A 14,508-nucleotide genomic window follows, 5' to 3' on the forward strand; every position below is an offset into this window, starting at 1 on the left:
CACACACACACACAGTAGTTCTTCCTGAAATGTTGCTCCAACGCACCTTTGTAAAATCTGCTTGATTATTTAGCTGTTACATTATGAATTCAAGCTGATTTGACTAGAATTAGCAGAAGTGCTCTGATTCTATACATTTGATTTACTGGAATACTATAAATTAACAATGGAATCAGATTACACCCAGTAACAAGATCAGAATCAGAGTTTTCATATATATATGATATACATAAATATATATATTATATATGTTATATATATATTTGTTTTATATATATATATATAAATATATATAAATGTTATACACTCAGCAATCCTCACAATTTATGAACCAGTCATGTTAGAAGCTAGATTACACATACGGAACCTGTGTGACTCCCAGAGCCACTGCTGTGGCTACCTCCTCATTTGTAGGGACACTTGAGGCACATGCATCTTTAAACTGAACCTTGTTTTTATATTAAAAAAGAAGAAAAAAGAGGTATTTTCTTGATATTTTTACCCTGATAAACAAAATTCCACAAGTATTTGCTCATTTTAGTCGTATGTCCCAATGCATTTGTTACAACTGTAATAATAAATTTCTTGCAATGAAAGAGGGAAATTGAACCTGGTGGTGATGCGCACGCCTTTAATTCCAGGACTCAGGAGGCAGAGCCAGGTGGATCTCTGTGAGTTCGAGGACAGCCTGGTCTACAGAGTGAGTTCCAGGACAGGCACAAAGCTGCACAGAGAAACCCTGTCTTGAAAAACCAAAAAGAGAGAGAGAGAGAGAGGGAGACAGAATATGACAGAAGTAGATGATACGACCTCTAGGACTTCCCACCAAGAGTCAGAGGACAAGAGAACACGTTGTCCGCTTTCCCACTGATTCCTTAGTCTTGTGGTGGCCCAGTCCTTGCCTTCAGCAGCATCTGCGCTGTCAACTGTCCCCATAGGTCATCCTGTTACATATGAACTGGTTTATCTTTCCCTCTGAGCTCACTGATCACAGCTTCTTGTTGACAATCAATGGCAATTGTCCAGGGTAGCTTTCAAGGGCTGTAGGAAACCCAGCAGCTTGTCCAAACTGTCAATCCCCTCAGCAGGCATGGGCTCCCAGTGTGTTACGTTCAACAGTAAACAGACCACCAGACGTCGTGTTTGAAGGAGAGTCTAACTGACGCTAGAGAACGCTTCCTGTCTTGCTTTGACTATCTTTTGTGTATCTAGAAGGAAACAACTGGGCCCCCTGGTGTATCCCGCTGCTTATAGATGCAATGCCAGCAAAGTTTGCTTTATGAATGAAGGGCCAAAGGCATTGCACACAACTTTATCTGACAGCAAGAACTCAGAGAGTCAAACTCTCAAAATCCAAGAAAAGCAGAAGGTAGAGATTAGAACCAATTCTTGTCCTGAGTAAAAGAGACAGTGTTTAGGGTGGAGTCTCCAAATATGGTCTTTGTCATACTGCTCCCTTGTCCATCCAGACATTTGGTGCCAGATGTGTGGCCACTATACACTGTGTTATATTTCATTAATGACCTGGCAGCTTTTTTTTTTGTTTTTCGAGACAGGGTTTCTCTGTGTAGCTTTGTGTCTTTCCTGGAACTCACTCTGTAGTCCAGGCTGGCCTGGAACTCACAGAGATCCACCCGCCTCTGCCTCCCAAGTGCTGGGTTTAAAGGCGTGCGCCACCGCCACCGCCGCCGCCGCCGCCGCCGCCACCACCACCCGGCTTTGACCTGGCTGCTTTAATGAAGGTTATAACAATTATGCCACTCAAAAATATTTTCTGAGCCAGGTGGTGGTGACGCATGCCTTTAATCCCAGCACTCAGGAGGCAGAGGCAGGCGGATCTCTGTGAGTTAGAGGCCAGCCTGGTCTACCAAGTGAGTTCCAGGAAAGGCGCAAAGCTACACAAAGAAACCCTGTCTCGAAAAACCAAAACAAAAAAAATATTTTCTGCCTAAATAAACACATGTATTAATTATTATATGTAACAGAATTAATGTACAAAATATGTTAGTAACTACCCAATTATGAGATCACTGTATTTATACCTATAAAAGAGTAATTTTTTATACAATTGCTTTATGCCTTAATGTGGAAAATTATCAAACAAATGCCAATGAAGTAGAATGAAAAAGATGAGTGGTTTGTTTGTTTTTTGTTTTTTTTTCCTGCAGATGTGCTGGACCAGGTCTTCAAGGATGTTCATCAAAGTATGTACCATGACTTTGAAGCTGGTAGACTTTTTGGATCTATGACCAGAAACCGTTTCTGATTTCCCTCCAACCGTTCAGTTTCTTCCAAATCCTCTGGGCCAGCCAGACATCCCCAGTTCTCTCTTCTTGCCCTGTGTCCATTTTGTTGGTCAGTGGAGGCCATATATGATAGAAAATGCCAGTGCCAACTATCTAAGAAGTTGACACTAGGGACCAACCGATTCTATGTATCTGTTTCTCGATTTGAGGATACAGCAGCTTCACTTAAGTCTTGTCTTTTCTGAAGGTCTCTTCTTTCTTCTAAGTAGACCAGGTGGTCATATCACAAACATGGTGTGAATAACTGTTTTGCCAAATGACAAAGGTCCATGTTGGGGGCATTTTCCCTTTTCTTCCTTCTTGAATCATATTGTCCAGCAAAGGCAATGAACTTCTTTCAACCTTTTGTTTCTGATCAGTTTCCACTATTAACTGAAATGTTACCCTGAGAAAAGTAAAATTATTAATTTCTATTCAGAGCCATCATGCGAAAGTGATATCATCAGCCAACAGCATCTAGTGAAGAACTGAAACTGTCTACAAAAATACCTGCTTGGTGCTCAAGCTTATCTCTCAGTTGTGGACATGTCTACAAATATCCCTACCCTTACCATCTTTTCCTTGACTTCTTTCTATGGTAGTTGGTCCCTTCTACCATCAGCTGAAACAGTAAAATAAAATAAAGCCTTGTCTCAGTCATGAGACCCTTCTGAATCCCATCTCCTTTCTGAGCTTCCAAGGTTCCTGCCCCAACAGAGCTCCCCTGTCTTCCTTGGCAGCCTCCATGACAGTCTTATATGGTTTTCCATACAATCCCCTCCTTGAAAACAATGACCATTTTTTTAATAATCATTTTTTATTAACTTGTTTATCTTCTAAAGTTACCTGCCTTTGCTACTGTGGCATCTCATTTAATACATGCTCTGAAACAAATTATCCCTGGTATATCCCAATGTTCATTTTTATTGGTGAAAACTCATTAATTTTTATTAGTTGGGGTATTTAGTCTATAGCTCCAGAGATGACTTGTACTCCCTGAGAAGGAAATGTACATCTCATGATGTACTGTTGGTTCAATTAAAACAGGTCTGTGGGACTTTGGCACCTTATCTATATGTAAATAACACTGATAGCAAATCTTTGCTATTCATTAACATGTCTCCCTGAAAATAAGAATATATTTATCAGGAACTCAAATAGAAGTAGATTCTTAAGGACAATGAACTTTCAACCTAGCACCACCATAAAAGAAATGAAAAATAAACCTTAAAATAAATTCTAAATTCAGAGTTAGTAATATTAATTCAGATAATCCTTAGTGAACTTAGAGACATAGCTTCTGATTTTTCATCTTTCTGAAGTTAGATTTGGTCTTGGTGAGACAGAGCAGTGAATCCATTCCGGGCTTTGGGGATTCACCAGGGCAATACTTACAGCAACAATCATAGTTTTTATGTCTAAATCATATCAGTTTTTACTTCCACTGAGTTCATTCACATGAGCATAACAATGAAGGTAGAGGAACCTATGAGAGATCTCAGTGTGTCTGGAAGTTCTCCCAACATGGCCACGGGAAAATACCTAGTATTTTTTTTCAATTGTGTATATGTTCTCTTAGAAAGGACAAGATGCAAATTCATATAAAAAGCAGAGCTTACTTATACAACACAACCCTACACCTCAGGTCCAGGGAGTATCATGGAAGAGCAAGCAGAAAGACTGTAAGAACCAGAGCACCAGGATATCTGCTGTGAGAGAGTCTTCTATGTAGCAAAGAAAGCTGCACTCATGAATTTGTAAAAATATAGTTGTCTAAACAGGGCCTCCACAATGACAGTGCTTCTGACATGCCAACATGGATGTGGACTCTCACAAAGCCCCAGCCCTAGATAAAAAGCTAAAGGCAATTAGTGGCTACTAAGAGAGGGAGAATCAGTTGAGACAAGCCCCCGATAGGTTATCCAGTTTCTGTGGTCACCCCTAAAAGCATAAACATATGAGAATATGAGCAACACTAACTGGACTCAGTTGGTTGTAATATATATATATGGGGGGGTATGTGTGTGTGTGTCTGTTTCAACAATTAAAGAAGAAATAATGAATTCAAAAGGGAATGGAGGGACATGGGGGGAGTTGGAGGGAAAATGGGAGAAGCAGTGATGATGTAAATACAGAACTCATGTATGAAATTCTCTAAAAATAAAAAAAAAGTTCACTGATGTCTGGATTGTTTTTGAATTCTGTATTATATATTTTCTTCATCAATAGATTATAAAAAAATTATCATTATGAAAGAAGTTCAAAGAGACCGCAATCTTTTTAATTATTTAATTATTTATTTATTTATTTATTTATTTATTTATTTATTTATTTATTTATTTATTTTGAGAAAGGGTCTCATTGTGTAGGTAGCCCTGGGTGTCCTGGAACTCACTATGAAGACCAGGCTGGCCTCGAACTCACAGAAATCTGCCTGCCTCTGCCTCAAGTGCTGGTTTTAAAGGCATGCGCCACAAATGCCAGGCCTTATGGAGACCTCAATTTTTTACATGCAGGAAAGGGAGCTGACTTGGAGCAAAGAAGCTAAGAATCCAGGAAACTCTGTCTTGGAACTCAGCCCCCAGTCCTTTGCCCTCTAAAAGTCACACACTATCACAGCTTCTGAGATCATTTTAAATGTTACCTGTGTATCAAAAGGTGCAGGACATGGGCAAAATGCCAACGTTACCTTCTCTTGTCTCTCAACCTCATTCCAGGCCCAAGATCCCATCCATTGCCACGGCGATTGTGGGTGGCCTCCTCTTCATAGTGGTGGTGGCCCTTGGAATTGGCCTGTTCATGCGAAGGCGCCACATTGTCCGCAAACGTACACTCCGCCGCCTGCTTCAGGAAAGAGAGGTGAGTGGCGAGGCTGGCTGCCTTTGGATCAGTACCGTCCTCATGACTCTCAGCTGCTGCCGAGCAGAGAAGGCCTCCCTTTGAGAACTTACAACATGGAGTTTTATAGAGTAGACACTGTTTTAGCTTGCTATCCCTGCAACAAACACTCAGCATGATCCATGCATAAAGAGGAGATTTTAATTTAGCTCATGGTTTTAAGAGGTGCAGGGTTAGCAACATTGTTTTGGGCCTGGGGCAGGAGTGCGTGTTGGAGCACATTAACTCACCACACACCAAGGAGAGGAAGCTAGTGCCCTGCCCCCCCCCCCCATTTATAAAGACCCCACTATTTCCTAATGTCATCATGCTCCATTTTTAACACATGAGTGTTTGGAAGACATTTGCCTAAACCATAGCATATACATAATTGCCGCTATGAATTATTTGCTGTGATGGAAGAACCAGGAAAAAAAATGTCCAATTATACACAATTAGTTATATTTCGGTATCTCCATTCAACAAAACATTCGTGTTTTAGGCATTGTCTTTCAAAATTCAAAGCCGAGTTGATGCCTGCCTAAAGGGTAGCTCCTGTATGTGTATATAGGAAAGTAATCAAGAAGAGAGACATTGAAATCTTATGATGACCCCATGATTGAGATGCTATTTGGGAGGGAAATGCCACCATCCACACAAGTGGCTGCTCCTTTGTGACTTCTCTATAGAATGGGTGTTAAGCCATTAGCCTTTAGCCCTGTGTCTGGAACTGCATTAGAAGTCATTGTCCTTGACAAACAGAAATGACCCCAACAGTTACGGGATAACATTTTTCTTGCTGTTATATGTCAACTAAAATTGGTTGACACAGAAACAGACATGGAAAGTACAGCCCTCAAATGCAGCTGCTTTGTTAAACATCTGTAGCAGAGAATCTGGGTTTCCCTTGTGTGTTATGAAGTCCTGAAGGAAAGGCGTGCATTTCTCCTTTTGAATGTGTGTGTCGAGTGCTTTGTACTAAGGCATGGCCGCATGCTGTTAGCTGCTGGCCGCTCTTGCTCTGAGTGCATCTACTATCCATGTCACATATTGCGGAATGCAGAGCAAGCATCTCAGGTCTGCTTCCTTCTCCCTCACAGCTCGTGGAACCTCTCACACCCAGTGGGGAAGCTCCCAACCAAGCCCTCCTGAGGATCTTGAAGGAAACAGAATTCAAAAAGATCAAAGTTTTGGGTTCTGGCGCATTTGGCACAGTATATAAGGTAACATCCCTGGAGACAGTTCCGCATGAGGCCCTGGGAACCAGTGTTTGCCATGCTCTTCAGCATTCCCTGTGTGGGTAAATCAGACTCCTCAGCATTTTGGTGATTTTTATCAACATCTGTCTGTTTTGCTGAAGATGTAGGAATTGCAGTGTTACCCCAAGTTATTGAAAGGATTTTTTTTGTGTGTTAGTACTGTGAGATCCAAAGCATTTTCATAGATGACATTGCCCTCGACAGAGGCACTCATTGGGAGTGTAGCCAGTAGAGACATAGGGCCTGCTTTTTTTGAACTGTGAGAATAAATCATATAACGGTCACCTCAATGTGCTTCTTCTAGGTCTATTTTTTCATAATGTCTGAATCCAGTTAGAATGATCCACACTGTCTTTATAACTAGCTGTATTGGTTGCTTCTCTATCGCTGTGATAAAACACCATGACCAAGGTGACTTAGAGAAGACTTTATTTCAGCTTACAGTTCCAGAGGGTTAGAGCCCATAATGGCAGGGAAGCGTGGCAGTGAGCTACAGGTCTGGTGGCAGGAACAGGAAGATGAGCATTCACATCTTCAAATGCAAGCACAAAGCAGTGAGAACGAACTGGAAATGGTGTGAGAATTTTAATCTCCTATCGTACCTGCAGTGATGTGCTTGCTCCAGAAAGGGTGCCCTACCTGCAATCCTCCAAACAGTGGCAGCAGCTAGAAACCAAGGATTCAAAAATCCCGGACCATGCAGGACATTTCTCATTCAAACCAGCTCAAGCATAGATTTTTGTTTTGCTTTGTCCTGATTTGTTTGAGACAGGCTCTTACTATGTATCCCAGACTGACCTTAAATTCAATCATCTTGTAATGGTGTCAAGTGCTGAGATTACAAATGTGGGCCATTAAACCCCTTGGAAGTTTTATATGAATGTTTGTTTTAAATAATTAACTGGAATATAATTACATCATTCTCTCCCCTCCCATTTCTTCCTCTGCCCCTCCCAGGTACCCTTTATCAACCCTCTCGCATGACTCCTACTCTCAAGTTGATAGCTCCTTTTTCATTGTTACATATACATATATATGTATATATGCATAAATACATAAATACAACTGGCTAAGTCCATTCGTGTGTATACAGTTTCAGGGATAACCTCTCTGCATTGGACAACCAATAAGGAGGCTCATCTCTGGGAGAAACACATTCTCCTTCTCCCAGAGAGCATTAGTTACCTATGGCTCTTTTTCTAGAGCTGGAATCCCGTGAGATTTTCACCCTTCCACCTTAGCATGTCCACTGATATTGCAATGTTTTTGACTTGTTTATGCAGTCATTTCTAGGAAAAACTGTTTCACATCAGACTCTCTGGTATTCTGGCTTTTAATATCTTTCTGGCTCCTCCTCTGAAATATTCCCAGTTGATCTCTGCCTTGTGTGATGGTCTCCATGTGCCATAAAGAAAGGCTTCTCTGATATAGAGTGGTATTTGTTTGCTTTAATCCAAAGAAGTATTCAGATTCTTAGAGCCTGGTAGTGAAGAGCCTCTAAGATATAATGAGTCCCAGCAGTGCAGAGCCTTGAGGACTGGAGTCATTAATAAAAAACTCATCCAGCTCACAAGGTAACAAGATGCCTGGCATGATGATTTCGGATTAATATCAGCTTTCTTCTTCTTCCTAGGGTCTCTGGATTCCAGAAGGTGAGAAAGTCAAAATTCCTGTGGCCATCAAGGAGTTAAGAGAAGCCACGTCTCCAAAAGCCAACAAGGAAATCCTTGACGTGAGTTTCTTTTCATGTCGAGCTGCCCACAGTTTCAGGATCTCAGAAAGCACCTGTTCTGCTTCCTGTCATCACAATGCTTAATTTTAAATAATTTTCATCACCACATCATAAACACTCAGTTTTCATCTCTTCTCATCCTTCCTGATAGAGAAAGTACAGTAGACTCACACTACCCCTCCACCCCAAAGAATGAAAGCTCAGAATTGCCATACATCTCCCAGGGCCAGTCTTGATGCTAGTTTCTTAGCATGTGTTACCATAGTGACTACAGGATGCACCCCAGCACAGGTTTTACAGATGAGGGGATGGAGGCCCAAACTGCTCAGATTTCTATAGCGGAGGTCTGAAGTACATCACAATTTCTGAAATGAGCATTCATTTTCCTTTGCTGAATTACCTTGTCTTTGCAACGGCTTTTTAAAAGGTGCCAGAGATCAACAGCGTGAAGCCTACTAGACTGTTACCCCCCCCTTCTGAACGCCTCCCAGTTAATTGACACATCATGTCCTATGTTGATGACCGTTACTTTCTGGAGCCTTTAAGATGTTCTATGAGAGCATCTTCTTGCTTTGAATTCTATGGAATTTTCTCCTACTTCTCCTAACCTTCTTAGCTCTTGAAGAGGCTGAACTCAGCTATGAAGAGGCTAATGCAAAGAGACCCTCTTGGAACTGGATAGAGCCCACTTCAGTATCTGTCAGGGCTTCCAATAAGATGTTGAAAACTACTCTTATACTGAGACATAAGACTGAAGAGAAAAGAGGGAAGCTAAGGGAAACCCACACTGCCCATTCCTATGAAAGATGATACACGAGTGCAGTGTCATAGAAAATCATGCACGCTGGCAATACACTTGTCAAGCAAAATCATCTTTCATTTTAAAGCTTACGAATCAATGCCAAGTCTTATTCATATACCCGGGAGGAAAAGCAGACAGGGACTTGAAAAGACGTTTTACTTAGAGTCCATCACTTGTACTTGTTAAAAGGAAAATCATTTAGCCAACCTTGATTCCTTAGTTAGCGTTTTAATTCATTATGGATGCCCTAATAAATTACACCCAATAATGTGGCCTTGAGCCGTGTTTGTACGGTAACAATATAAGGGCAGTTTGCAGTTTGGAAATATGCTGAATGATAGCTATGCTCCAGAAAGGAGGCAGGAGATCTGCTTTGGGGGCGGGGGGGGGGGCGGCTCAGAAGTGACTACAGTAAATGCATCCAAGTCAAGTGCACCCCCATCCGAAGGCCCCTCCCCACTCTTGCTCCTTGACCCCTTCCTCTCTCCGTCGCTCATTCTCCCTCTGCCCTTGCCCCCTGCCTTCATTCTCGTCGCCTTTGGCTTTCTCCTCATGTGTCGGCCGTCATGGCTATGGCGGCTAGCGGACGATGACCTGGAGGGCTTCTGGGTTGCTTGTCACGAGGCTGGGTGCCAGGTACTCAGAACGTCTTCTGTGCAGGGCCATGTGCTGTTCCTGGCAGGCTCAGCGGGGGCGAGGGCACTGAGGAACTGGGTTCTGCTGAAGGAAGCAAGGCCTGTGGTTCTAAGGCCAGTTTCAACAGGGGCTTAGTCAAACATCAATCGGCATTGCCACAAGGACAGCCCACAGCGAACGTGCTTTTTAAATACTGGCATGCGCTTGCAAATGGTTCCAGTAACCCTGTGGTCTAGCTCCCTGTCATATGATTTTTAGTGATTTAATTAACTGGTAAACATTTTTAAATGTCAGGGATCCCTACCCTCTCACTTGTCTTAAAAACAGTTGTGTGTTTGTGTGCATGCGTGCGTGCATGCGTGCGTGCATGTGTGTGTGCATGAGGCACACATGCACACTCGTGAGCTCATATTCATGTGCACATGGTAAGGGAATGCCCTGAGATGTACGTTCTACAACACATGTGCCGAGGTCAGAAGATGACTTGTGCACTTGATTCTCTCCTTACCTCTCTACACAGGCTGAGGGCTCCAGGGATCATCTTGGGCCATCAGGCTTCTACAGCAAGCACCATTACACACTGGACCAGCTCACTGATCCATTACCATTCATTTTTATGCCTCTCCAGGAATTTAGCATCTGCTGGAACCCTTTGCCCTCATTCATAACACAAATAGTTCAGAGTTGGGAGAAACTGCAAGCAAGGATCCAAAACTCATATCGGCAATAGTAACAAATAATGGCTTTTCAGGGTCACCAAAGCCCCAGGGACAGACCGCCCTGCAGGACAGAAGCCTGGGACAGAAGCCACCGGGGTCTCCCCTGTGAGTGCTGCCTGCTTGCAGCTGGTTCAGAGATTGTTGTGGGATACCAGGCATATTTGCTGCGGGTCACAATGCGCCTTCCCCACTTCCAACATAAACAGGGGAGAACAAAGCTCACTTTAACGTTCACACACGACTACACAACACTCCCATTGTGCTGGGTGCGGGCAGGAAGTGACAGCCCAGTTCTGTTTGTCTATCATAGTTTAGTAGGACCAACTGGCAAGGTTCCAGGCTCTGTGTGGCCTGACACCCACACCCCCTGCTCTGTTCCTGTCCCAGTCATCATCAGCCTATGGCAGTTCAGCGTCTCAAACTGCTCCAATTTGCAGAGGGTTTTTCTCCCCCTCTAAAATGAATACAATATGTGCCCAAATCTCAAACACATCTTGAGAAAATAGGCCCAGCCAGAGGATTTCTTTGCTGTTATGATTGTACAGCTTCCCAGACCCAGAGGAGAGATGTGATTTGTGCTTTACTGGCAATCCCACGGCCTAATAATTTTTCCATATACTTTCCAGTTTAAATTTAGGCTAGGCAATGGAAAGAGAATGTAAAACAGATTTATATACTACAGCATACGTGTGTGAGTGTGTGTGGGGGTATGGGGGTGTGGATGTTTCAGTGTGAGAATATATGTGAATGTACATATGTGAGCATGTGTGAACATGTATTTGAGTGTCTCAGATGTATGAATATCCATTTCAGAGGCTGGAACTGGTATGCTGAGAGCACTTCTCCAGTTGATCTTTGCAGGGGTGTTGCGGGCAGGCTTCCTGACCCAAGTGCCTTCCCACCATTCAGTCTGAATCAAGCCTGCTGTGTTGAGAAGGGAGACCTTCCTCTAGGCTGCCTGCTGGCCCAGAGATGTCTCCTGCAAGATAGGGTGTCTACAGTACCTGTGACCAGGGCTTCTCACAAAGTGAGCAAGTCATTGTCCAGGACATACTGATATCCAGACTCAGACCCCACAAAGGCCTAACAGCGTCATCATTAGCCTTGAGTGGAGGGTGGAGGGTCATCTCAAGGAAGATACTAGCATTTCCTAAACTCTGAAATATCAGGGTGACTCAGGCCCCTTTACATCAAAGCTTTTGCTGATGCTAAATTCTATTTGGGCCTTTTCCTGTCAAGCAGACCTCCAACAACACCTAAAGAGAGGCCACATCCCATAGTATATCGGTATTTCATAGCCTCGCATAAATGTCCCTGACACTGTGTACAGATTACATACTTTGAAACTCAGAACAAAGTCATCCCTTTTTACCTGGGAAGGGATCCATGTGCCTCTCCCATTGGCCACTGCCAGGGAGCAATCGTAATACATCTGTTGTCCTTGCCTTGTAGGAAGCCTATGTGATGGCCAGTGTGGACAACCCCCATGTCTGCCGCCTCCTGGGCATCTGCCTGACCTCCACCGTCCAGCTCATCACACAGCTCATGCCCTATGGCTGCCTCCTGGACTATGTCCGAGAGCACAAGGACAACATCGGCTCCCAGTACCTGCTCAACTGGTGTGTGCAGATCGCAAAGGTGAGCACTAGAGGGGCTCTGCCCACTGGGGTACACAAGGAGCCAGCGGCCAGCCTTAGGAGGCAGGAGAAATGTTTCTGTGTAGTACAAAGCACCTTGACTTGCTGTGCTCTGCCTTGGTCTTCTAGGAGACCGTTTGTAAGATGCGATCATTTGTAAGAGCGCGTGGAAGGGCAGTCTGGGCAACTGGGCTCACTGAGAAGATGTACGCGTGTTTTTGTCTTTATTTTAGATTGAGTTCAGTTGCTCGGCTTGGGCACAGAACCAGTGCCCACATACCTTGGTACTGGTGCAACGCTGTTGGAGGTTGTCCTTTTTTCTCTGGAGTTCTGCTTGGTGAATACTGTTGTGATTTGTGGCACAGTGTGGTGGTTTAATTCAGTTGGGACTTCACAGTGAGGTCAGCAAAACAGGGTGAGATCAGAAGGATGGTTAAGAAGATGGAGATGGCTGGGCGGTGGTGGCACACTCCATAATTCCCAGTACTCAGGAGGCAGAGGGAGAGGAATCTCCATGAGTTTGAGCTCAGCCTGGTCTACAGAGTGAGTTCCAGGACTGTTTCACAGAAAAACCCTGTCTCAAAAAACAAACAAAAAAAGATGGAGATGGTTTGGATATATTAGCAGAGCTAGGACAAGCATAAAGCCTGATATGAATATCTGGAGAGGCCAACAGAACGGCTACTTCAGTGTCTCCCATCACAGAAATATTCCAAAGCCAGAGAGAGAGTGGCTGAGGGAGCACACATCCCCTCCACCCCCGTGAGCTGAGGATGAGCACAGAGAAATAGACGAAACATTTAACTTCCCATGGCCCTCTGAAGGACTCAGACTTTCATCTCAAATTTCTCCCATCTCAACCTCAGCCCTGCGTCATATTTTGGCACCCAACTTGGAAAGTTTGATTTATTTTCTCACTGTAATGGCACATTTTTACATGGCTAAATTAAAGGAATTTGTGGTAAAGCCTGGTCTCTAAGTACATGTCATGGCTTCCATCCTCTTCAGACAGTTGAGTAAGTTGTTGAAGGAGGTGCAGGGGACCACAGGAGCAGAGGCAAATGAGCTCCCAGATCTGGGCCACTTCTTCCTGCCAACAGGCTCGGCCCATGGTGGCAGTTGCTCCTGGCATGGAGGAAGGAGTGTGCTGAACTTGCCTCACCCATCTCTACAGACACATAGGTGCATGCACATGTGACATGACCAAACCACCTCTTTCTGAGAGCTGTGGCATAGGATGAGGCCCGCTTCTTAGTATGAAACTCTGGACCGTGCTGGAAAAACATCAGCCCCCGCCCCAGTCATCCAGACCACGACACGTCCTTTGTATGCCTGTGGCATCTGAGAAGATGTCTCAGCTGCAACCCCGGAAAATCGGGATCACTCACTCCTCTCCAGCTAGTCTAACCGTGGGTTTCGGCTGCTGCCGTTGTCCAGTCTTGATGCTGTGCACAGAATATCGGAGTTAAGCGATAACTGTTAGAGAGTAGTCCTCAGACAGAGCCGCATGTGCCCGAGTTGCTGTGGATTCCTGTTGCTGCTAAATGCTTATTGCTCGTGTGTAGTTGTTTCTTGGTACTACCAGGATAAAGTCCTACAGATGTGGTGTCTTATCACTGTCAAAGCTTATCCCCTCGTATTTCTGGAGGTCAGCGGTCCGACCTCAGGATGTCCGAGAGACGCTGGCTTCAAAGGCTCTTGGGAGGCTCATTGCTTGCTTCTCTGAGCCTCTGGGGTCCTTAGCACTCCTTAGCCTCTGCCAGCCTCACTGAACTCTCCATGGTGTCTTTGTCTGGCTTTTCCCTGTCTCTTTGTCTAGATGCCCTTTATTTTCACACGCTGATGCTGTCACTGGGCTTGAAAACACTGAGAGCAGATTTTCAGCATCCTCACCACAAAGAGATGAGGTTATGGCTATGCTGTTTAGCTTTGTCTCATTTTCTCCATATCAGGAACACTCACAGACACATCAAGTGGCATCCCACAAATATACACAGAAAAGAGGTGCAAACCATTGGACTTAGGGCTCATCCTAAATTCAGGTTGGTACACCTCAAGATTTTTAAGTAATTAAATTTTCATAATCCTATTTCCAAATAAAGTTCCATTCTGTAGTTCTAGAAAGATGTGAAATTTGGGGGACACTATTCCACCTACTTCAGTAGCTGACCTCTAGCTAACCCAGAACAACTTTCACTAGATATAGAATGGTTTCCGAAGACTCCTGAACCCTGGAACTCTCCTGTGCATTTTCCTCCAAGATTCCCTCAGCCAGGACATGACACTCTCCTTTCTCAAGCAGCCTCTTAGTTTACTCTGCTTCCTTTATTCCTACATGCCAATCGCTCAGAAGACATGGTTTATTCTTGAGTTTGTGACCACTTTCCCTAACTTCATCCCCAGGATGGGGAAGGGCTACCAGAACCCTACATTCCCGAGGGCGAGCTTCTCATGCATGACCACTACTGATATCACCACCCCACCACCCCCATTCACCAGAGGTTCCTGGAGACTTAGCATCTCAGGTTCCACAAAAGTGAGTCTTCCAAAGGAAGCACAGC

The 14,508-nt window shown here is 44.1% G+C and overlaps 1 protein-coding gene across 3 annotated transcripts in view; it reads left to right on the top strand.

The window, feature by feature from the left end:
• The window catches only part of Egfr (epidermal growth factor receptor), a 174,073-nt gene that overhangs the window by 143,063 nt on the left and 16,502 nt on the right, over positions 1–14,508 (top strand). For 2 of the 3 annotated variants that reach the window (XM_015988562.3, XM_015988561.3), the window contains exons 16-20: positions 2,169–2,204; positions 5,003–5,144; positions 6,263–6,385; positions 8,055–8,153; positions 11,763–11,948. In XM_015988562.3, coding sequence (XP_015844048.1) covers positions 2,169–2,204; positions 5,003–5,144; positions 6,263–6,385; positions 8,055–8,153; positions 11,763–11,948 — 586 coding nt within the window. Of the gene's footprint in view, positions 1–2,168; positions 2,205–2,724; positions 2,961–5,002; positions 5,145–6,262; positions 6,386–8,054; positions 8,154–11,762; positions 11,949–14,508 lie in introns of those variants that run through there. The other variant, XM_015988563.3, reaches the window with a different exon arrangement.

Source organism: Peromyscus maniculatus, chromosome 10 (assembly GCF_049852395.1).
Source record: "Peromyscus maniculatus bairdii isolate BWxNUB_F1_BW_parent chromosome 10, HU_Pman_BW_mat_3.1, whole genome shotgun sequence".
Lineage (NCBI taxonomy): Eukaryota > Metazoa > Chordata > Mammalia > Rodentia > Cricetidae > Peromyscus > Peromyscus maniculatus.